General features: G+C 41.7%; 1 protein-coding gene across 2 annotated transcripts in view; it reads right to left on the bottom strand.

Moving 5' to 3' along the window:
• Positions 1-1,679: 1,679 nt before the first annotated feature.
• Positions 1,680-26,146, bottom strand: part of SMC5 (structural maintenance of chromosomes 5) — a 79,905-nt gene continuing 55,438 nt past the window's right edge. For both annotated transcript variants that reach the window (XM_063455050.1, XM_063455051.1), the window contains 6 exons: positions 15,765-15,860; positions 15,291-15,395; positions 13,976-14,095; positions 3,535-3,714; positions 3,358-3,453; positions 1,680-1,967 (listed from right to left, as the gene is read on the bottom strand). In XM_063455050.1, coding sequence (XP_063311120.1) covers positions 1,830-1,967; positions 3,358-3,453; positions 3,535-3,714; positions 13,976-14,095; positions 15,291-15,395; positions 15,765-15,860 — 735 coding nt within the window. In that variant the 3' untranslated portion in view covers positions 1,680-1,829. The remainder of the gene's footprint in view (positions 1,968-3,357; positions 3,454-3,534; positions 3,715-13,975; positions 14,096-15,290; positions 15,396-15,764; positions 15,861-26,146) is intronic.

The raw sequence follows: 26,146 nt of genomic DNA on the forward strand, positions 1-26,146 counted from the left end.
AGGTGAACGCCCTCAGCCAGTGAGAACATGCCCTGGATTAACCAAATTTAGCTTGAAGACTATATTAAAGGTGCTTTTCTAAGAAACTCTCCATGCATTAAACCACTTAACCAATCTGTTGGTTTGTCAAACTGTTGTAAAATGTAGCTAGCGGTAGGAGAAGCTGGTTGAAATTATGTCACTATAAATTGTGCAAAATAATCTAGAATTATAGTGTACCAAGAAATATACCTTTATTAAAAATATTTTTATGTGTTTAAACAAGTGTTATTTCTTGTATACATTGTAGGGAAACTCTCCAGGAAGAAATTTCTCTAATTAATTGTGCAAAAAGATATATATTATACACACAAAAATAAATACATGCACAACTGCGAAGTTTGCACTTGTGCAACTACTCAATAAGTAGATCAGTTGTTATCTAGTGTTCTCTCATAATAGAAACAGATCATGACATCACAATTGCAAACATGCACATGTGACTTCAATATCCTACAGAAATCAGTGAGTCATGCACAGTAGGACAATTATGTTGAGCAAGCTTTCCCAAAGGCTACTTGTGTATGGCTTCTGACATTTTTGTTCATTATTCGATAATGAAGGTGAAGATATATTCTACAGATTTTAATAGCAGATTGTTTTATTTTACTTTAATATGCATACATATCCAGGTGTTTGGAGTATCCCTTAACGGGATATTATTAAAGGTAAGCATGTGCCATTAAAGAATATATACAGATATAACACACATTGTACATAATGAGAATCCACTTTACCATCTGAAAGCACACAAAAGGTGCATTAATTCAAAAGCTCCTGTAGCCAAGTGCAAAAAATACAATGACAATTGAAGAATACAAATGGGAAAATTACAGATAATCTGTAACCGAGTATCTGAAAGTGTTCAGTGTACCTCCACTGTTGTGATGAATAAATAACCCATTGGATGTTTTAAAAAAAAAAACCCAAAAAACATATTGTGAACATACGCTAGCTTTGAGCAGTAAAGCCCAAAACTTTTGCTTTGCTTATCAAGTTACGGCCATAGGTGGGAAATGTTCCCAAACTATCCTTGTTTGAAGAATATTTACATTTTCCCTCCTACTGGGCTATGGCAACAACTGAACTAAGCAAAAAAAAAATAAAAATAAAAAAAATATTGTTTCATCCACTAAAGAAGAGAAATTAAGAATAGAGTGCGGAACTATCCACAAAGATGAGATTGTGCCTTTGCAGTGGGAGGGAATCTGAATATTTAGAGGCAGAGCTAAATTGCCACTTTCTGCACCAAGGGACCTCACAAAGAGCAGCAATTCCCAAACTCTCTAGGTGAAGCCTGTATGCAACTACTATCATAGTTAGAGAAAGAACCAGTAAACAAAGTCAAATTACTGCCTATATATAAAATAAGCAGAAATACAGAATTATGTTTGCATGGCTAACATATAAACAAGCATTAACAATATAACCAAATTTAAACATTTGTGTGGTCACTTAAAATATAACAAGTTTTTAACAACTCAATCGCTAACCAATGTTGCAGTGATATTATATATACACACACACACACAGATATTTTGTATATGGTTTTAGTTGCAGCAGACAAGAGAAATGCACAAACATTTTACAAAATATATATATATACATATATATTATATATACGTTTTATAAAAGACCTCAAAAAATCCTTGAGAGTAAGTCCTCCCTTGACTGGGCTTAGATATTTTAGAAAATAAAGAACTTTTTTTATTGCAAGAATCCGTTTTGCACTTTCAAAGACCTCAGTGGGAGAGATGTAATCAAATGTATATGTACATTCGCAAAAAAAGTCAGGTATCCACTGCAGCAACTCTTTTACGTCGTCTATGGAAAGCTTTTATATTCCATTTTGTGGGCTCTAGCATGTAAGGGCCATTGTAAACAAACAATATGGTCATTTTATCTGCATAAGTAAGATTCTGGAGGAGCTGCAAAAAAAAAAAAAAAAAAAAGTGTTACTATTCAGGTATACACACAGACAAATAATTTGCAACTGTTGGTAACTTAAAAGCCTAATCAATTATAGGGGGGATAAATATGCATATTAATATGAATTTCTACTTAAAGGAGCACTATGGGCACCAAGACCACTTCATTCTCAATGAAAAGGTCTGGATTCCATGTGCCCCCCTTTTTAACCCTGATGCTGAAAACACAAGCCTGCAAAGAAAACATTGTCATTTATGCAGAACGATTAACTTCCTCTAGTGGCCGTCAATAAGATGGTAACAAGAGGCGCTTCCGCACAATAATGAAGCAAAACTCTTCTATTTCAATCAGATGGTCTTAGAGAGCCCATCTGATTGGCGCAGTGAGGCGTGTTGCCACACATGTGCACTAGCCTTTACTATGGGAAAGCATTGGATTGACTGAGATCATTAATCTCGATCTCAGCCAAGGAGGTGGGACCAGCAACAGATAGAGCAGCATGAGAAAAAATAAAAAATAAAGTAAATTAACTCTTGAGGGGCCTAGTCACCTAAATAGTGACAAGGACACTAAAGCATTAATACACATTTGTATTCCTAACGCTATAGTGTTCCTTTAACTAAATGAATGAAATATAATGACATTAACACAGAAATTATTGTAGTAAACAAAAGAAACATATCTGTGATGCATCTGCTTTTAGAAGTGGTCATGGTGGTATGAGTCGGTATGTGCAGTGTCTCTCTCTCCCCCCCCCCCCCCAAAATCTGGGTGCATTGGATCCACGTTTGCATAACTATCTTTCTATACGTCAGTCACTTTACAAACTTTTGTCTTTTTCTCTCACTTATCATTGGGTCTGCCAGTGCCATTTTAAAGTATTTTTGTAATAAAGAGGAACTTTTTAAAGAATAATGCAGGGCACCAGCTAAATTAAGTTTGATCCTTGTATTTGGAATGTTTAGTCACAAAACAGTCTCAAATAACAAATTAAATTAAATACTATTCTTGAAGTGATTTTGTGACATATGTACATATTAGTTAAACAAAATTGTGGTCCAGGCACTCATGGATCAGTTTAACAGCAGGTTTATTGGAACAAAGTGCAACGTTTCGATCCCACAAGGGATTGTTCTCAAGCTTGCAAAACATCCATTGAGGGATTGAAACGTTGCTCTTTGTTCCAATGAACCTGCTGTTGAACTGATCCTTGAATGCCTGGACAACAATTTTAACTACTACAGGAGGGGTAGCCAACCCTAGGTCTGGCTGCACCAGAATTTCAGTAAGTGTGTGGTACTCCTCTTTTTTGTTTATATAAATATGTACATATTAACACACATTGCCAGCATAAACACTATGTTTGTCTGCAGCCCTTATATGGATTACCTTTGGAGTGATAAAGAAATATTGAGAAGTGTTCTCCTTGCATGCCGTTTTCACAACCATTTCAAATACCCTTCTTTCATTCACGGGATCCATTCCCTTGGGAGAAAAGGAGAGTCGGTTATCAATGCAGACTATTGTACGGTAATTCATCCATTCGTAATCTTTTATAGCTGTTACCTGGTTTATTTCATCTACCACTCTGAAAGGGCACCGGTTGAGTTCTTGAAGAGACATCAAATAAAGCATTGTGGAAACACTGCGCTCCCCCCCACTCTGATGATGTGGTGTCAACTCATGCAGTTGTGTGCTACTTCGAAACTTCACGCGGATCCTTATTCCATATTTATCATATTCTTCCTAGGACGAGACAGTGTGTGATGTAAGTGTTAATGCAGCAACATATACTATATGAATGTTTGAACCAAAATTAGAAACCAGCATATATCCCATAACTCTCACCCATGAAGTGTCCACCCATTCCATCTGTAGACTTTAAGCAAAACTACACCGTAACCTCAGAAAATGATATATTTAAACAAGTTTAGCATTAATTGAACGTGGAATCATGAAGAATGTTTTAGTTTGATAAAACGGATATTAAACATAGAATTTAATTTACAAAGAAAGCTTTAAATATTTGTGATTATCTTCCTGATTAATGAATGTATAAAAACATTTCTCTATCAACAATCAGATTTACAAAATGATCAGTTATCATGATTTCTATATTTTACCAGATACTGAGCTGACTCAAAATTGCAGGTAGATATATGTAATGGGCGTAAATATACAGTTAGATCAGTGGTACAGATCTATACACGAAGAAAAAAAGAAATAATTAGTTTTTTAAATATAGTAGACCTTCACTATAAAAGTCTGCATCAATGGCACATGGTATCATATATTATAAATAAAAAGATTCCTCGGGGGGCTAGAGAGGAGGGTGATGGTAGCATGTGCCGATAGGAGGCGAATAGCCGTTCCCCTAGAATTCCCCTGAGGTATACCCACAACAATAGTAGCAACTCAGAGGGCACAAAATATTTGATATAATGTATATATGAAATTATCTTTATTAGATTGTACTATGCCAAGTATGTGGACTCAACAAAAAAAAAATAAAAAAAATTGTGTAACAAAAAACAAAAACGTGCTGGTGGTATTAAAAAGGAAGGGATCTATGTAGCCTGTGTAGTCTCTTATATATGTGAGTGGCTTTTAGTAAATTGTTCAAGTACAGAGTGATTAATACAGCCAAAACAGCAGCCTATTGGAGTCTCCATTAGAACTTAAGGTCGAAGGGTAATATCTGATAGGTGATTGCCGTTAAAGAAAGTGGTTGTATCCACTTAATAAAGAAACTACAAAATGGCAATTGGAGCAAGCATAGAGGTACTGAGCATATACATTTATTTGCGTCTAACTCGACGCACGTTTCATCTGACTGTTTTGGCTGTACGAATCACTCTGTACTTGTGACATTGCACAAATCTTTAATTTGTGCTATGTCTGTTCAACCATAATTTCTCTCTTTCATATTAAAGCGGCACTGTCATGCCGAACTTACCTTTCCTCAATCTCTTCCTCTTCTCCGTCTCTCTCAGGATCTGTTATTCTTTTCTTCCTGTCTTCTTTAGTTTTCTTTAAAACCATAAGACAAAGTACGGACTCTTTGTCTTATGGGATTCCTCCGCTTGACCAGCTCTGACCAGCGGAGGAGCAAAGTGTGCTTCATTTCCGCTGGTCAGAGCAATTTTCCCATGATCCCTAGCTTTCCTCCCAGTTCCCACAATACTTCCTGTCAGTATTGCCGAAAGTCCTGTCACTTAGACAGAACGCCGGCAAAACTGCCGAATTGCATCCTAACAGAATGAGCACCGTTTCTCCATTGGTGTTAGGATGCAATTCGGTACTTTGTTCGGATCGGAATTTCATTCTAATGAATGAAACCCCGATCCTATTCATTGCTGTGGCTGCATCTTGCAGCCGCTTAGTAGATAACTCCCTAATTCCCACGGTATCAGGGAGCTATCTACTAAAAGGCTGAAAGACCTGAATTGGTCTTTCAGCCAAATTTACTAACACCAAGTAAAAATGACTTGGTATTAGTAAATAATATGCCCCTACTCGCTATACCGCGAGTAGGGGCATGTCTAGTAAGCAGTGAGCAGCCTGTGGCTGCTCACTGTAGAAAAAAAAATAAAAAAAATATTGCCCCCCACCCCTAAATGACGGGTGGGGGCCGTAAAGTAAAATAAGGGAGGGAGACCTATTGTCGTCCCCCCCCGGCCCCCACCCCTGAGCGGTGGGTGGGGGCCATAAAGATAATGAGGGGGGGGACCTACTGTCCTCCCCCCCGGCCCCCACCCCTGGGCGGCGGGTGGGGGCCATAATAGTAATAAAGGGGGGGGGGGGGACCTACTGTCCTCCCCCCCGGCCCCCACCCCTGGGCGGCGGGTGGGGGCCATAATAGTAATAAGGGGGGGGGGGGAATCTACTGTCCTCCCCCCCCCCGGCCCCCACCCCTGGGCGGCGGGTGGGGGCCATAACGATAATGGGGGGGGGACCTACTGTCCTCCCCCCGCCCCCACCCCTGGGCGGCGGGTGGGGGCACTAAGTAAATTCCCCCCCCCCCCCCCATCAAGGTGACTAGGGGTGCCCAAGCCCCTAGTCACCCACCCCCCACCCAAATAAAAAATGCCCCTACCTACCCCCCTCACCCTAAAAAATAGTGAGGGGGGAATAAAATTGCTAACCTGTAAAGTAAAATTAAACTTACCATTCGACGTCTTCTTTTTTCTAAAATCTTCATTTTTCAGCCCCAAAAAAGGCCAAATAAAAAACCATCATAGCCGTCGAACTAAAAATAAAATAAAAAACCCGAGCGCAAAAAAAAAAAACCCGACGAAAAAGAAAAAACCCGAGCGCACAAAAAAATAATCCATCTTCACCCATGGAGGGCTCCGCGCAGACTGAGCTCCGCAGGGCGGGGCAAGGCTTATAAAGCCTTGCCCCGCCCTGCAATTAGCCTAAGAACACTCTGATTGGTGGGTTTAAGCCAATCAGAGTGCTCTTTGTCATTTTACAAGCGTGGGAAAGTTCTTTGGAATTTTCCCACGCTTGTAAAATGACACAGAGCACTGTGATTGGATGGATTTCAAGCCATCCAATCACAGTGCTCTGTGTCATTTTACAAGCGTGGGAAAATTCCAAAGAACTTTCCCACGCTTGTAAAATGACACAGAGCACTGTGATTGGATGGATTTCAAGCCATCCAATCACAGTGCTCTGTGTCATTTTACAAGCGTGGGAAAATTCCAAAGAACTTTCCCACGCTTGTAAAATGACACAGAGCACTGTGATTGGATGGCTTGAAATCCATCCAATCACAGTGCTCTGTGTCATTTTACAAGCGTGGGAAAATTCCAAAGAACTTTCCCACGCTTGTAAAATGACACAGAGCACTGTGATTGGATGGATTTCAAGCCATCCAATCACAGTGCTCTGTGTCATTTTACAAGCGTGGGAAAATTCCAAAGAACTTTCCCACGCTTGTAAAATGACACAGAGCACTGTGATTGGATGGCTTGAAATCCATCCAATCACAGTGCTCTGTGTCATTTTACAAGCGTGGGAAAATTCCAAAGAACTTTCCCACGCTTGTAAAATGACACAGAGCACTGTGATTGGATGGATTTCAAGCCATCCAATCACAGTGCTCTGTGACATTTTACAAGCGTGGGAAAATTCCAAAGAACTTTCCCACGCTTGTAAAATGACAAAGAGCACTCTGATTGGCTTAAACCCACCAATCAGAGTGTTCTTAGGCTAATTGCAGGGCGGGGCAAGGCTTTATAAGCCTTGCCCCGCCCTGCGGAGCTCAGTCTGCGCGGAGCCCTCCATGGGTGAAGATGGATTATTTTTTTGTGCGCTCGGGTTTTTTCTTTTTCGTCGGGTTTTTTTTTTGCGCTCGGGTTTTTTATTTTATTTTTAGTTCGACGGCTATGATGGTTTTTTATTTGGCCTTTTTTGGGGCTGAAAAATGAAGATTTTAGAAAAAAGAAGACGTCGAATGGTAAGTTTAATTTTACTTTACAGGTTAGCAATTTTATTCCCCCCTCACTATTTTTTAGGGTGAGGGGGGTAGGTAGGGGCATTTTTTATTTGGGTGGGGGGTGGGTGACTAGGGGCTTGGGCACCCCTAGCCACCTTGATGGGGGGGGGGGGGGGGAATTTACTTAGTGCCCCCACCCGCCGCCCAGGGGTGGGGGCGGGGGGAGGACAGTAGGTCCCCCCCCATTATCGTTATGGCCCCCACCCGCCGCCCAGGGGTGGGGGCCGGGGGGGGGGGAAGGACAGTAGATCCCCCCCCCCTTATTACTATTATGGCCCCCACCCGCCGCCCAGGGGTGGGGGCCGGGGGGAGGACAGTAGGTCCCCCCCCCCCTTTTCCATTAGGGCCCCCACCCGCCGCCCAGGGGTGGGGGCCGGGGGCTGGAGGACAGTAGGTCCCCCCCCCTTATTACTATTATGGCCGCCGCCCAGGGGTGGGGGCCGGGGGGGAGGACAGTAGGTCCCCCCCCCCTTTTCCATTAAGGCCCCCACCCGCCGCCCAGGGGTGGGGGCCGGGGGCTGGAGGACAGTAGGTCCCCCCCCCTTATTACTATTATGGCCCCCCCCCGCCGCCCAGGGGTGGGGGCCGGGGGGGGACGGGGACAGTAGGTCCCCCCCCCCCTATTACTATTATGGCCCCCACCCGCCGCCCAGGGGTGGGGGCCGGGGGCTGGAGGACAGTAGGTCCCCCCCCTTATTACTATTATGGCCCCCACCCGCCGCCCAGGGGTGGGGGCCGGGGGGGGGGGGGACAGTAGGTCCCCCCCCCCCTATTACTATTATGGCCCCCACCCGCCGCCCAGGGGTGGGGGCCGGGGGGTGGAGGACAGTAGGTCCCCCCCCTTATTACTATTATGGCCCCCACCCGCCGCCCAGGGGTGGGGGCCTGAGGGGAGGACAGTAGGTCCCCCCTCATTCCCATTATGGCCCCCACCCGCCGTCCAGGGGTGGGGGCCGGCGGGGGAGGACAGTAGGCCCCCCGTCCCCCCCTTATTACCCTTTTTTTTTTTTTTTTTTACAGTGAGCAGCCACAGGCTGCTCACTGTTTAGTGGACATGCCCCTACTCGCGATATAGCGAGTAGGGGCATTGGGGAGATTTTAATCTCCCTTGTGCTATTATGGGGGTCATATTGACCCCCATAGAGTGAGGAGGGGACCTGGGGGGCTTATGAAGTGGTGGGGAGCTCTGCTCCCTGCCGCTTCTATAGTTACATATTACAAGGAGGGAGCTGCACGCCGGTAGCTCCCTCCTTGTAATAAACTGAACGAACAAACTAACACTGATACACAGTGTTAGTTTGTTCGTCTGATTTTTTCTATTCATTCATTCGTCTGTCTGATGAATGAATGAATAGGTGAAATTCCCGTTCGCATGTCCAGGTGTTTCACTGGGCATGTGCGGGAATCTCAGGGCTATCTAGTGTGGGCAGATGACGTGTCCCACAGGGACTTCACCTACCCACACAAAGATGGCGGCGCCCTGAATAAAGATCGGGCAGAAAATAAAGAATAAAAAATAGGTAATGTGGGGGGCATAGGGGCATTTGGGGATGACTAGGGGGTCGATTGGATGTAGTTGAGGCGGGTTAAAAAAAAAACGGAATTCGGCATGACAGTGCCGCTTTAAGTGCACCCATACTTATATATCATATATTTCAGAAGAAACATTTCATAATATATATTTCACTTCATTTCATATCACACATTTATATATAAAACATTTTATATAAATAAAATCTAAAAAAGTGTGAGAAATTAAGAAATGTTATTCGCTCTGCGTGGCATTTTAACTGTATATATTAGAATACTGTTGCCTTTTACTACAATAAAACACACATTTGTGTTTAGAAATGTCTCACAAGTACAAGAGTACTTGTTTTGGAAGCTTACAGGGTTAAATATAGCACGTTCCCCTTTTCAGTTTATACACAGTGAAATTTGGAGTGCTCTAGCAACTGCACTGGAGTCAGGATCTTCTCTGAGTACTCTGAAAAAATATACAGTATATAGTGCAGACTATCTGTATATACAGAGTATGCAAGATTAAAAAGTATATCTGGGGATCAACTCACATGGACCAGAGCCCTATCACCCCTGGCTCTGGGTTTGGATTGCTCCAATGGAGAGGGATAAACCCACAGTATAGCAAAACAGGATACTCTTCTGAATCAGATGTAATATCTAGGCAGTATAAACAAATAGAGAGCCCAAATTAAATAGTATCACACACAGTATTTATTTAAACAAAAGGTTAAAAACTCTTACTTGAAGTAGAGGGTTTGCCAGCAATTTACACACAAAAAAACGATGCAGCTTAGACACTTCCGGGTTCCGGTTAAGTGATCGCCTCTGTGATGTCACGTGAGAGAGGCGGTCCCAGCGGTCACGTGACTGGAACCCGGAAGTGTCTAAGCTGCATCGTTTTTTGTGTGTAAATTCTTGCTTATCTAGTTGTGGGTTTATTGCTGGCAAACCCACTACTTCAAGAGTTTTTAACCTTTTGTTTAAATAAATACTGTGTTTGATACTATTCAATTTGGGCTCCTGCCTCTCTATTTGTTTATACTGCCTAGATATTACATCTGATTCAGAAGAGTATCCTGTTTTGCTATACTGTGGGTTTATCCCTCTCCATTGGAGCAATCCAAACCCAGAGCCAGGGGTGATAGGGCTCTGGCCCATGTGAGTTGATCCCCAGATATACTTTTAATCTTGCATACCCTGTTTATACAGATAGTCTGCACTATATACTGTATATTTTTTCAGAGTACTCAGAGAAGATCCTGACTCCAGTGCAGTTGCTAGCGCACTCCAATTTTCTGGTATCTATTGCTAATTTGTGTCACTGTGTGTCACTTGGGGGTAGTGCAGCAGCACTGCAGATATTTTTAAGCGCTTTGACTCCATCTGGTTTTACACATTAAAATTTGCCAGATTGGTTTTATTGCCTTTGAAACTGGATAGCAGCCCAGGAATGAAAACTATTGGCATACCATTTGAAAAAGAAGACAACCCCGGGTATTCAAAATAAGGGTTGTTCAGTCTCTTCTAGTAGCCACTTGGTCACTAACACTGACCAAAGTTAGCGTTCATATTGTTTTTTGCAATTTCATAAATAAACTGCCCCTTTGCCGATGATGATATCAGCATTATATGTTTTACTGCTCTAAAACACTGATATTTGTGGTCTCACAATTACAACAGTACCCCCATGCCCAGATTTTATGTTTGGAGAGTTACAGGGTTACAGGGTCAAATATAAGAAATTTGGCAGATTGGTTATGTTGCCTTTGAGACCGTATGGCAGCCAGGAGGTGAGTACCGCGGACCTCCTGGGGCTCAAAGTGGTTACAATGCTCAATGCTGTCGCAACAGCTTTAAAGCCCATTAATATGGGGATGGCATGGAACACTAACGGCGGGAAAGGCATAAAGGGGCAAAGAATTGCCACAACAGGTGTATGTAGAGATCAGAACAAAACATAACTTAACAGAGATCAAGGTATGAGCATCAATTTTATGCATTGTTTTGTGTAAATGGTTGTATGCAAACAATGAATTACTAATTGATGCAAACCAGGAACCTAGCAGAGTAGTGTGTCAAGCACAAGGTGATTATCAACCATGTTAAATTTACGGCGTGCAACTTTGATATACTGCACTGATTGTGGCAAGGCCCAGTATGCCAGTTATACACATGCAGTTTCCTGAAGCAACCCTTTCTCTACTGACTCGTGGCACCAAGTAGACAACATATCCTCAGTGAGACAGTTTTATAGGACGAATGTCCTCCTCTCCCTTTACTTATAATCCACTAGTTATCTTTCTCTATATCTATATCTATCTATCTATCTATCTATCTATCTAATCTATCTATATATATATATATATATCCCAGCCCAAACATCTAGGTAGACTAAACTTACCATAGTTTAAAGATTACAACAAAATAGCTTTATTATGACAACACATACTATGCCACCGATTATTTAAGATTTAGAAAATATTTTACAAGGAAGGATACATTGAGATTTCGCTTGTTTTCAAGTACGTCTTGGGTTCTCAAAACATTGCATTGATACAATAGGGTACAATAAAATACAAAAAACAATATATACAAAATGTAACATAGAACAGGTAAGAAACAATCAACCATGACAGGTGCATTCTGTTTTGAGATATGTAGAGAGAGATCTGTCATTTGCTAAATTATATGTTTTCACTATTGGTACCTAGACCTCTTCATCTCATTCTTCAAGTTTAACTCTGTGAAACCACATTGGATGTCCTCATACTTTGCATGAAGACATCTAATGTAAACAAAGGGTTTTTAACCTTTTATTCACAAAGTGTGGGGGTGGGGAGGGCAGATCTAAATAAATAGGGGCACAAGAACTTTAGGAATACAGGTTTTAGAAAAGAAAACAAAACACTTTAGGCTCAACAGGGTTATCCCTAAATCCTGGACTGGTAGGGAGCACTTGAGGACTGGGTTTGGATCCATGATGTAGAGAAACAAATCCCTACCATCTGGCCCAAACAGCACATATACATCTAATATTAGAGTGAGAGGTCATGGGGAATATGATGCTGGAATCCAATGTCTTTTTCTACAAGAAAAAGTATTAGGGAATTTATACACGGATTACTTTTCAAAATATTTTAACTAGAGTGGAAACACCACCGACTGAGGAAGCCCCTATAGTGGCGAAACGCGTATCGGCACTGGTACAGAAGCTACCAAAGGTACCATTTGGACTTCTATATGACCCATTGGACTTTTAAAAAACTGTTTTCTTTTTGGGACTTTTATCATTGGGTCTGATCTGATTCCAGACAGTACCCATATAGAGATATCCCACAGACATTATTTTAACCAGCATCAGCACTTATATGTAGGTGCATGCTTTTACAATAAAGAATTGTTCGTTTGCAAAGACGTCTGTTTTCATCTATCACCTGCACCAAATACATCAGGAAGGAGGATTGAGGACGTCCTAAAAGAGTCCTCCTGCGCTATTCATGAGCCTTATGATTATATTTGGCTCCATGTTTGTGAGTATTTACTCTTGATTCTTAACAATTTTTATTTTCCTTTACAATATTACTCTATGTGATATTCCTCCTACAGATCCGCCTAAAGTGTTCCACCAATTGTATGTATTTGTAGAGTGGAAACTACTCTAAAGAAAATGGGTAGTAAAAAAAAGGGTTACTCCAACATTTTTATTTATAAATACCTTATTGAACGCATGCCAATTATTTCCCCAATCCTCTTTGTGTAACACAGGATAAAAAAGTTAGGTGACATCCAGCAGTGGGGGCCAAGTTGTCTTTCAATGCCCTCTCCAACATCACCTTGTGTCACCCGATGCCTTTCTGCAGCCCAATCAAATGCTTCTCTAACAGAAGCATTGTCTGACCTTGAATGATAGCCATGACCCACCTATCAGCTTCATCTGGTAGAGAAGCACCAAATTCAATCCTTGATTAGATGCAGTGAGCGCCACACGGTGTATACATGCAGAGTCTGCATTCACGAGAGACAAGTGGATTTGATGTCCAGCTCATCTTGCAACTTAAGCCTGCCTGCCTCCCTATTCTAGAAACTCCCCCAAGCCAGAGCGCAGTCAGTAGCATCTTCCAAGGAACCATAAAGTCAATAGATGTGGCTGCACAGAGAGGGTGGGGAAGACATCTAGGTGCATAAAACATAATGTAGGGATTTGGAGAGGGATAGGAGGGGTGGCATTTGTGAAGGAGGGAATAATTCCACAGTACAGACTTCTCCGTTCTGGCTTGCTCAAAACACTTAGTAAAAACAAAGAGAATGTTACCTGCGCTCTGGCACAAATCCCTATGTACATTTAAACGAAATGGCAAGGACAGCTGCAGGAAGGCGTTTCTGGCTATAGACCTCAGCAGAGTGGCCATCCTGAGAACCAGGCCTCAGCCCCTTGGCTCAGCCACAGGTTGGATTGTTTGTCGATAGGACCTTGTCAATATACAAGTGGGGAAAGAGATATCCCCCGCCGGTCTAGAGGGGGAAGGGGACGTTAAACAGGTATGTGACAGATCAATACTAAGCAGCGGCTGCCTCCCCCCTGTATGTGGCTGTAGGCACTGGAAAATCAAGCATGGGCTTAGAGCGCCAGACGCAGGCAGACAAGTAACTTATAATCAGCAGGATACTCCCTGGGTGACATTCATGGTTCGTGGTTCGTGACTAAAATTAGGCTAGCAGTGTTGAGTTTCAGACTCCTTAAGTTGATTCCCCAGAGGAGCTCCAGAGTCATGTGACCATCCTGGTACGTTGTCAGGCCCTGCCCCTGCCCTGAGTGATCCTCACAAATGTGATGGGCAGTTTTACAATTTACTGTTAATTTAGTCAATGTAATCGGCATTCATTTTCACAGAAACATTCACACAATTTGCCCGGATACTGCTCCGTGGATTAGAACCAAGCACCATCATGCAGATTACACAATTTGTATACATTTTTCACCTCATTTTCAGTGTGAAGATCCACCTCACCGACACATTGCATGGAGCGGAAGAAGCTGCTGAATTGTTCATTGATTTTTTCAACTAACTGCTTCAAAGGATTGAGCCAACGTACTTTCACCTGTAATACAAAGACCGCAGCAACAGTAATGAAACATATTTAGAAGATCTGATACGATGACCAACATTTACTATGGAAGCTCAACAACATTAAGCTGTAGTTATTCTGGTGAATATAGTGTCCTTTTAAGCTTAATTCAAATTTTAATATTACCTAGAAGATAAACTATAAATTTCTTCATGGCCTGTGTAGATTTTAGTGGTTCCAATAAGTCAATCTCTTCAAAAAGCACCTCTATGCTGATGCTAGAGTAGTAAGTGGAAATCTAACAATGCATGAACATGTGAATTATAGATTTAGTGGACATTTAGTGAAAACAATCTAATGATGAAATCTACAAAAGTTTTACCATGTAATTTTTATACATGTTAATATTTTTCCTTTGACAACCACAATCCGCTCATACTGGTTAAGTTTCATGTTCTTACTAGTGCCATTTTTCACCTGGGGACTAAAATTCAGGTAAAGATTTTAATACAGTTAGGTAAAGTTAACAGCATATCATATTACACACAAAGATATTGCAGACTATTTTCTGTATAAATACATGCAGCCAATATCTGCCATTTGAAAATGTGTTCCTTTTTGACACTGGGGTATATTTAGATACCCAGCAATATCCAAAAGTGAGTCAGAGTTGGCTACTGAATGAGGTTTTCTTTCCACTGTATTTTGCGTATACTTACAGGTTTGTCTACAAACACATTTATTAGATACATATGCAATACTCTCACACACATTGATTGCATCTCTTAAAAACTGTCCTAGTAACACATTGGGCACCACACTCAATGTTAAAAAGAAACAGAAATTAGGTGCTTGCTATATACTTGGAGGCAGCAGTCAATCTTACAAGGATTCCCCAATATACTGGCAAAGTCCACCATCATTACAGCTGAATATATCCTGTGACGGCGATTGTACCGTCTACGCTTAACACAGCAGAGCTCTCTGTAGCTCTATAAATTGTGAGTGAGCTCTCATTACAGCACTTTATTTTATTTTGTTAAGGACATATTGCACTATTATTGTGTTTTTTTCCCTTCTCTTTGAGATATCACACACTGTATAAGAGACAAAGAGCCTATAGACATAAAGTACGTTTATAGGATTTACATGTTATTTCACCTATGGGCTTTATTATGTTCTAGGCGCGGTAATCTATTTTTTGTATTTGACCACACAGTGTATCTACCTGTGAAATATTCTGCTTATAGTCATCCAACTCATTTCTTTTCTGGTCAAGTTCTACTGTCAACTGTTTTATTTCTTCTGTTCGTTTGTTGTACTCTGCAACAACCTAAATAAAAAAAAAACAAAAAAAAAAAACACTGCATCTTAGAATGAACTGGAAACCAGCAAAACATTTAAATACATGCTACTTGCATTATTTTTGGATGCTTCTTAAAAGCAAAAGTAGGATGGAAATTACACATGGCAACGCAACCAAATGACATTTGTCAGGTTAAGCACAGTATTTTTGGTGAGGAAAAAAAATGAGAACAGTATGTTCTGTTCTTGTTTAAAGACTCTACTTAAAATTCTAATAGAGTCAAATTCTGGCATTTAAAGCATATTGTTCCTGCTGTCTAGCTTATTATTACCAAGAGCTCTAATACAGCGTGGGAGGGCAACTACAATCCAAAAAAAAAAAAAAAAGACAACCTACTGAAGCATTAAAGCTTGTGAAGCAAGAGGCTCTGGATCGTTCCTCGTTTAGCACAGCATCTATTTCATCCAGTGTATTAGGAAGAGCCTGGAAAGCCTATGAAGGAGAAAAGAAAAAGTGTCTGATAATTAGGGTCAAATAGAAACACACTGAATAAATTCAAAATTAGTAGTGACTGAAGAGAACAATGTAACACCACGTTCTGAGAAGTCGAAGAAGCTAGCACATTTTGGAGCATGCAGTTATTTTTAATTTAAGGGAAAAAAGTGCTCAAAATAAGAAAAAAAAAAATCTCTGTAAGTGCAAATTAGCAATAATAAAACAGAAACAACCTCAGCTTATGAACAAACCATCTTTCACTAGGAAAGTGCTTTATTCAAAGGGAAAGGCCAAACATAAATACAGAGTACAAAGCAATGATAAAACATGCCTGGCATGAGTTTGGCAGCACTGAATCAAACATCACAAATGTATTCACTCAGAAATCAATCTTCTCTGAGCAAATGAGGACAAACAGATAAAATGTTAAAGGAAAACTATAATGCCAATTTAACCCTTGCACCGCCCAGTAAAAATAAATAAATAAAGAATTACCAGATTCCAGTGCGGAGTCTCTTTGCACTGGGTTCTGCTCTTCCTCCACCGATGTCAGCCTTTGGAGGGACCTACTGCGCATGCACGGCGAGTACTGCACATTAGGCCTTCCCCTAGTGGCTATATGGTAAACAGCCAGTAGATTCAGTCTTAACTTTGCAATGTAAACATTGCAGTTTCTCAAAAACTGCAATGTTTTACATTGCAGGATTAAGATTACAGGGGCTGTGCATCCAGACCACTTCAAAGACATTAAGTTGTTTAGCTGCCTATAATGTCCATTTAAATGGTCTGTGGGTAGCCCCCTTACAAACCCGCCTCCCTAGTTGGCAACAATTTATTCATCCATTTCTATAGTAAGGGAATATTAATTCACATTCCTTAAAGGAACACTATAGGGTCAGGAACACAAACATGTATTCCTGACTCTATAGTGTAACCCCCCCCCCCCCCTAAAATGTTAAGACAACTTATTTCCAGTGCAGCGAAGATCCGCCAACGCTGACCCCGCCCCCGATCCGCCTACCTGGTGACATCACCATAGGGAAAGCATTGGCTTGGCTGAAATCAGCAAGGAGGCGGGCAGGGCCAAACACCCTTTTGGCCAATCAGCACCTCCTTTTAGAGATGCAGTAAATCAATGCATTCCTATGAGAAATATTCAACGCCTCCACGTGGAAAGTGCAGACGCTAAACGACAGTGCAGCCTACTGTGCAGCACTGACCCAGGAAGCACTTTCAGTGGCCATATGAGGCGTGGCCACTTGGAGGTGTCCCTAGGGGGCAATGTAAACAACGAAGCTAATGTCCATAAGAGGTTCATTGGCTTTGCAACTCCAAGGAATCCATGTTTAAAATTGATTAATAAAACAAAAAAGGCGGGGGCGGAGCTTGGAGCCTGAACGGAGAGGACGCCATCTCTCAGAGCTCCGGAGAAAAAACATTCTAATCGGCTAAAAATCCAAAGCATCCTGCGAGATACACGGCCCCTGACAAGCGAGGCAGCTCCAGCGTAATCTGCTGAACACACAGATGCCCTTCTTTTCCACCCCGGGCAGTGAACCCCGAAAACGAGGCACCAAGGCCTACCTTGCGTGCGGACAACCGGCAGAGCTCGCCTGGGGATACGATCCGCGATACACGCCGGACTGCCACGGACAAACAGAGGCAAGTGAAATGGGGCGAAGGTCGCAAAAGCAACCTCCTCTCAACCCGAAAATGCAGCGAGATATCAGCCTCATGCTGCAATCCTCCTCTTCCCCAATGACTCCGGCGCCCCGCGAGCCATCACCTGCCTCCTCAACGGAGGGAGCCCACGCGGACACTATGCCCTCCAATGCTCATCCTCCGGAGGCAACATTGAGGGCAGGGGACCACCCTGATATGCTCCCCTCCAACACTCACTCCCCGATAGCACTACCGACGGCAGGGGGCCACACACCTGCCTCTAAAAATGACATACAGGAAATGCTCACCGGCCTGCAAAATAACCTGAAACGAATGTGGGAGGCTGATCTAGCAGCACTCACCACGGAAGTACACTCAGTGACAGCCCGCACACAGGCAACTGAAACAGGCCTGACAGACCTGAAACAGGACTTTCACACCATGAGGGAAACAATGTTGAATCTGCAATCAACACAAGCCTCAATGGCCAGGCAACTAAATATTCTAGACGACAGAGGCAGGAGAAAAAACGTAAAAATAAGGGGAGTCCCAGAGAACATACAACTAGAAGAGCTGTCCCATTTCGTCAGGCGCCTTGTGGCGACAGTCCTACCGCACAAGGGGGCCAAGCAGTTTGTCTTTGATGGCATATACAGAATAGCAAAATCGCCCCGTGCTCACACGTCAGCACCACGAGACCTCATCCTACGCTGTTGTACCATGACTGATAAAATGGGACTAATGGCGGCATTTCGGGGACGGACCCCCTACAAGTTCGAGAATTGTCAACTCTCCCTATTTCAGGACTTAAGCAGAGAAACACTCATGATGAGACCAATCACAACCACCCTCCAGGAAGCAGGCATTAACTACAGGTGGGCGACGCCAAAGACCCTGTGGATAACTAAAGAAGGGACACATTATAAAATATCAGACCCCACTGAGGGACCGGCACTACTAACGACTCTGGGACTACAGACCCAAGGCTTGACCACCACCCCCAGCCTCGGACAGAGGACAGCGAGAAGCGGAGGGGCATCAGACCTCAGAGGACCACGCGACGATACGACCTGAATCAACATCAACTCCTACCTACCCCGGCCGGGGACAATGGGACATTTCTAGTTCAACAGTTGGCCCTAATACCCAAGACGAACTGTCCTATCACCAACCGCCACGCGGTTACACACACTCCGGGACTCTTTTACTATAACACCTCTTCCCTCCCCCCCCCCCCCAACCCCAGGGTCACAGGGGAACTGCTTGCAACAGAGCCCACACAAGACCTAAATGGCTCTGCACATACAAACGACACACACATACAGGGACTCCGCTGGACAGCACAGGCGGACCACCACTACATGGCCCAACATTGACATCTATAGACTCGCACTAGCTGACACTACTCCTGAACGGACGTGTACTGTGCAACTAGACCGCTCACTATTAGACCTAGCCTAGCGAGGCACCACACAGCGTAACACCTACACAATTAAGCCATGGACATACGCAATTAGCCTAGCCACTCATAGGGCATATTCCCTGAGTATCCCTCCAGATAGAAGTCGGAGTCAATAGAAGTCAATAGACCCAACATCCACTACCAACCAACACTAACAGGTTACGCTAGTGGTGCTACTGACTATAGAGCGACATACCCACTTTTATTACCATACGATCACATGCCGATACAACCCGACAGTCCTGCTATAACTAAAAATGTGTTTAATGTACCTTGCTAAAGTTTTTTTTTTTCTCGTAACTTGATTACAGTGTTGCTAATTTATCATAGCCTCTACGGCACAAGTTTGTGAAACTCGTACATTTTGCACTGAAAATAAAGATTTATAAAAAAAATAAAACAAAAAAGGCGATTCTCTGTTGAACTCATTGGAAGCACGGAAAATAGACAAGTGAAACGATTTCAGTGGCTTTGACAAGAGCTAAATATCATTTACAGAATATCTACAAGAATTCTGCAGAACCCCTCCATATCGCAGTTTCCAAAAGAGAAAATAGGCAGGGGACAAAGACACGAGAGAAGCTTTACAGAGATTCAACCCATCCCTTCAGAAAGAAGAGGTTATTGTAAAGGTATCATATACAGAAAGAATGTGTGGATTTCATTCATATTCAAGAAGGAATCCCTGCAGTACATAAAAGCTGTCTTCTCAGGGCAATGGGTCATGTCTATAGACTTACAGAACACTTTTTTCCATAATCCCATTGCCTCTCAACATCAAGATTTTTTTTTTTGGTTTGCCATAGAGAAAGGACATTTTGAATTCAGAGCCCTTCTTTTAGGTCTCAGCACCGCACCTCGAACACTTTCCAAAGTCCTGAGAGAGCTCCTGTCCTTGACCTGTACCTGGCCAGCCTTGTACCCACTGAAAGCCAGGGAAGCCACCCACACTACTAGATATACACGTAGATGCAGAATAACCCTCCCCTCATACAAATAATACGAAGAGCCAACACACAATCCTCCCAAATTTAACACCACTGACAATCCACATACATGCACACAACCCCACATGCAGACTCTTACATACAATACCCTAAACAGCCCCACGCATACACACACACTACCAAACACACAATGTAACAAATCCATCCACACACACAATTCCACAAGCAGCCCCCATACACAGCCCACATTCATATGTATCATACACGATACGACAAACTAATCGTGAACATATACAATATAATAGCTCATGTACACACAAATACAACGATACAAAGCAACGGCAGTATAAAATAACACAAGAAGAATATGGCAACATGCACAATCGGCGCGCTATGGAACATCACAATCCTATTTTGGCACAATGCTGAGAGATAGAGATAGAGATACACACATGATGTAGAATTATTAAAAATCTTTATTGAACTTGTACTGAATTATTGTACTAACTCCATTTTAACCTCACACTGTGAAAAACCCTCCATTTTGTCCTCATTACCTGACAGATTCTCCATCTTAAACTACATTACATGACAGAATTTCCCAGTACATTTAATACAATGAACAGAGACTGTATTTTCTATAAAGACATAGCTGACTCCGGAATTATTGAATCTCCTGTAACATGCAACAAAGTATAACCAAGGCCAGAGCCAAGGCCATGAGAACACTGTACTAATGAAATGTTCTATTCATAAAAGAACCTTGCACCTGACCACAAGACCTGACATCACTGACTGTGTAAAATGACGCTCAAGCCCCCCTTTCCACCGAGTAAAACTCATGCTGGGAAAAATGGCGCCTGAGCCTTCTGTCCACACCCTTGTCCAGAACAATACCACCTCCCGGTGGGAGGACACCTAGCTAGTCACTCAAACCCCTGAGCCAATTAATAAAATTGATGGGTGGACACTGATATAGTCACATAACATTTAATCCAATTAATGATGTTTATTTGTTATTATCTGATATTCAATGATGATGTCATTTTGCCTTTAAAAAGGTCTGCATAACGGTTTTCCAACTAGATGCCATTAAATTTTCTGAAGTGCTTTTAACCTGAACTCCATGTGTCAGTGTGAGCTTACTTCTGCGTATACGCAATTTAATCATCTCAGATTTGGACAGGAACAGAGACATTTAAACATATTTGTTTATTTCTAAATTAATCTACATCACACACACACAGAAAAAGCCTTTGAACAGGCGAAACGCGTCAAGTGGGACATTTATACCTAATTTTAGATTGTTTTTATCTTTTTGTTAAATAACTAGTTACTTTTTTATATAAACTATTTGTTTTTTTGTTTGCTACCTGGTACCAGTATATCCATAGGTGGGGATTATATCACCCATGCTGTTTTAAGAAGAGCAAGTCTTGCTCTATCAAATGTAAGTACATTACTTATTTTTAATTCTATTTATTAGTACTGACTATACCATTGGAGTTTTCTTGCTTTTCTTGTCTCCATATATACCACGCATACCTGCATTTCATCTGGAGCACCAGCACTACCTATACCACCACATATCCTTAGGCAGGGATTATACTGTCCACGCGAAATACAGCAGAGCTCTTAGATAGCTCAATCAAATGTGAGTGGTTCCCATATAGCTATTTATATAATCTGTACTTTACCATATTGTACTGCACCATTATTGTCTTTTTCTATTATTCTGAGGTTCAAAGTATTGTACCCCCTGAAGAGCTTTGTACGTATAAATCTTGGGTGCTGTATACGCCATCCACTTTTTTTTAATCTTATCTCACAAGGTTTTGTGAATCCTTGTATTTTGTACCGCAGCCCTCACCAAATAATCAATTGTACTATAGTGAGCGCCTATTATTGTTTTTTTCTGATTCCCAAGCTGCAGGAAGAGATGCCCCATCATGCTGATGGCAGTTCAACCAGGGTTATGCATTTCCACCAACTCCACTCATCTTTCCTCTTCTGAGAAGGTTGTGGCAGGAAAGTCGCTATAGTCAAGATAGCTCCGTATTGGCCTTGCAGACCATGGTTCCCCTACTTCTGACAGTTTGCAAGGAATTTCCATTAGATCTCCCACAAATTCCATCCCTCCATCATCAGGATCCAGTGCTTCATCCAGATCCATCCCTCCCTCAACCTGAAGGCATGTAAATTAAAAGGGAAAGGCTTAAAGACAATGGTTTCTTTTCTGCTCTGATTGATACCCTCCTAAAGGCCAGAAATCTAATTCGGCCACCTATTAAGAAAATAAATCGAGAATTATAGCTCTTCTACTAAAGAAGTTTTGGAATTCCTACAATTGGGCCTTGATAAGGGTCTCAGCTATAATACTTAAAGGGACACTATAGTCACCAGAACAACTACAGCTTATTGAATTTGTTCTGGTGAGTAGAATTATTACCTGCAGGCTTTTTGCTGTAAACACTGTCTTTTCAGAGAAAATGCAGTGTTTACATTACAGCCTAGTGGTAGAGATCCTTCCTGGGTCATGGCAGCCTAAAATGCATCCAAACATTCAGTGTCTCCTCTCTCTGCATGCAGACACTGAACTTTCCTCATAGAGATTTATTGATTCAATTCATCTCTATGAAGAGATGCTGATTGGCCAGGGCTGTGTTTGAATTGTGCTGGCTCTGCCCCTGATCTGCCTCCTTGTCAGTCTCAGCCAATCCTATGGGGAAGCATTGTGATTGGATCAGGCTACCACTTCTGCTGATGTCAGCAGGCAGGTCTAAAGGAAACAGGGACAAAACCAGCAGCTTCAGGCTTGAATACAAGTAAGATTTTACTATATTTAGGGAGGCATGAGGGGACCAGGGTGGCTAGATGGTACTTTTAACCCTATAGGGTCAGGAATACAGGTTTGTGTTCCTGACCCTATAGTGATCATTTAAGGTACATGTCTTTGCGCTTTTGGACCTCACCGATCACAAATGGGCTTTTGACATGGACGTTGCCAGATTCCTGACTGCAGTATTGAAGATTAAACTGCCAGTCAAATCCATTGTCCCACTGAAGGAATTGTTTCGAAAGCCCATCAATCATCACTTTTTGAAACTGTGGACTATATTTCTTCACAGGCTAAAGAGGAAGTTGAAATAGAGTGCACTGTTTCAGTACATCCATGTTCAACTTCTAAACCCTAGATATGTCTGCTCCGTCAGTGTATAGCAAAAAAGTGCTGTGAATGGGAGCATAGAACGAACTATGTACAGTGATATAAATCTTTATTAGTCCCTCTTGAGGGAATAGAGAAGAGATTAAAAATTAGTATATACAGTGCCGAGATGGGAGGAGTAGGAAGTCTAGATAAACTGAAACATACTCGTAATATAGATAGTATTTGCAACTGTTTAGACGGCTTATAAGTGAATACAGTATCTATGAGTCATGTACAGTATTAGGTAGATGCACTCCCATATAGCATTGGGGGTGTAGAGGGTATTGCCAACGTTGACGATAGTGTATTGTGGAGAACGTAGAGGAATCTGGAGGGAGCAGTGTACACCGAACTTGCACTGTGGTCAGAAAATGACACAGTCTCCCTAGTTTAAATATTCCAAGTGGTCTCAAAATACAAGCTAGGTGTCATAGAATATGAGGGGAAAATCGAGAGTGGACGGCAGATAGAATCGCATAGGGAAACGATCATAAATTAAGCCCATACACCTCTTAACACCCTTTAAAACACCAGCCAGATGTCCAGGTTAAAAAGACACGTAACTCTGGACCTATCAGACCTAGTTCCCAAATACTCTGGAAGGTCACTAAATGTAAATAGATGGCCTTTACACAAGTAATATAACGGGAAAACTCTTACGTTAAATCCCCATCTGATATACAAAACAGTCGGTGGCAAGGTAAGGGGGGGAGGAAACTAGAGACTTGTCTATTGTAGGTATACTTAGGAGAATGATGTAGTGAGGATATTAGTAAAATAACCCCTTCAAACCCAGTGTCCAACAAGCAAATATACGTATAGAGCAAGCCCTAAAAAGATTCCCCCACCATTCAGAAACCCCCAATCCAATTATCCAAACTATTAAGTCTCAGCGACCCTGTGATAGGCTACACTGTAGTCCTAAGTAGGACAGTGTGGAATAGTTTAAAAGAAATCTATAATCCTTAGTTAGGAACAAAGTAATGGTCCTAAATAGGACAATCTAAATTAGATTAAAGTCGATAGCGCTCGGTCAGTAACGCTCAGGTATAAGTGGTAGTCCTCAATAGGACAGTCTAAGTTAAATTAGAATCGGTAACGCTCAAGCGCTCGGTCAGTAACGCTCAGGTATAAGTAATAGTCCTCAGTAGGACAGTCTAAGTTAAATTAGAGTCGGTAACGCTCAACGCGCGTTTTGGCGCTAGCATGCGCCTTTGTCAAGAGCTCATCTCAATAAGTGGACTATTAATATACTGTGAGTTCAAACAAATAATGTAAAAGAGCACCTGCTGAGGCTAAATGACCAAGGGGTGCAACTCCCAACACAGAGAACATGCCTATTCAGGACTGGATAAAGCGAGAGAACCAGATAAGGATAGAGTACCCAAGACCCACTGTTGAGAAGAAACAGAGTTGTACAGAAAATCCAACTAGATCTATCTTTGCAAACTCAATATACAAAAGTATCAAAACATGTTGTAACAAAACTAACAACACTGGTTAATCGGTATGCTAGTAAGTACAAAACAGGTCGCTATTAAAGGAGCAATGTGCATCTAAATCACATATTGCATTTTAACTTCGAGCAATATGATAAATTTAAAGGAGATATATATATATATATATATATATATATATATATATATATATACACACACACACATATACATATATATACACACACATATATATTTGTGGTCGGAGGAATATTGCCGCAATGGTTAGATAACACATAATTAGTAATAAACATCATAGTTAAAAACACCAGTCGTTTGTGGTGTGCCAGAACCGACAATGCAGTAGGCCTTTAATAAAGAGGGCCTACCTTAGAGAGTGATATGAAAAGATGGAGTGGTGGGAGGGGCAACTCGCAGACCAATAACGTTATGTGAGAGAGGATTGAAGGCCCTTAAAAAGGGGACCTAAGCCCCTCCCACAACTACAGGCCCCGCCTTAAATTTGTGGTTGGGACAATATTGCTGTAATGGTTAGATAACACATAACTAGTAATAAACATCATAGTTAATAATACCAGTCGGTTGTAGTGTGTTGGAACCGACAATGCAGTAAGCCTGTAATAAAGAGGATAAAAATAAGTGTATCATACAAAATGTATTTGTTCTACAATACTTTAAAATTACTTGGATAAGTCAGGTTAACCAGGCGTGCCATCTGGCTGGTTTAGAGTAGGGAAGTGAAAGGATGTAGTGATCTATAGATTTATGGATATTTAAAGTTTAAAGGTAATATGTGGAAGTACATTAAATAGAGGTGAACTCTTGGTCGTAGGAATCTGTAAAAAGTTAGATATATTGCAGTTTTAATTACCGTATCGGTGACAGGTTCAAAAGATGACATGACTAATAAATCAGATACTGATTGGAAAAGTTTGCTATGGAATGGATAGTCTTTTAGAGGGTAATGTGTCAGATTTTGTATTCCTTTCAGTAAGGTTTAATTTGGTGGGATGATAGGACTCATGTTTTGTTAGGGTGTTGTTTCAGCATGTGATGTTGAATGTTAGGTAGAGTTTGATAGTGTTCTATGATAATTTTTTAACTTAAGGTGGCAAAAGGACGTAAACTCCAATAAATTCTCTGTAGCAAACATTTCATGAATTAAAAAAATTGGCTATGAATTTGATATAAAGCCCTATCGTATGATTTCCTAGTGTAAACCACGAGTGCTAAGTGGATAAGATTCAGTACGTTTGATAATAAAACATTTAATATGTCTCGGAATGGAGGGCTATGGAGGGATATGAATATAAGTGAGGAAAATGGATAGTTGTCCGCCACCCAAGTGAGTCTCCTCAAAACCTCATAACAACCAAAATGATGCTGGTCTTTGTTTACCATGTGGCAGACAGTGAGGTTGTCTGAGAAGCATCTGTCCGAGTGACGTGCCCAGCCAGGACCCCAGATAATTGCTGCCACCACTATTTGGTAAGGCTCGAATAAGACCGATGTTTTGGAAAACTTGTTAGGGACTTGATTTCATTAGT

Source organism: Pelobates fuscus, chromosome 5, assembly GCF_036172605.1.
Source record: "Pelobates fuscus isolate aPelFus1 chromosome 5, aPelFus1.pri, whole genome shotgun sequence".
NCBI lineage: Eukaryota > Metazoa > Chordata > Amphibia > Anura > Pelobatidae > Pelobates > Pelobates fuscus.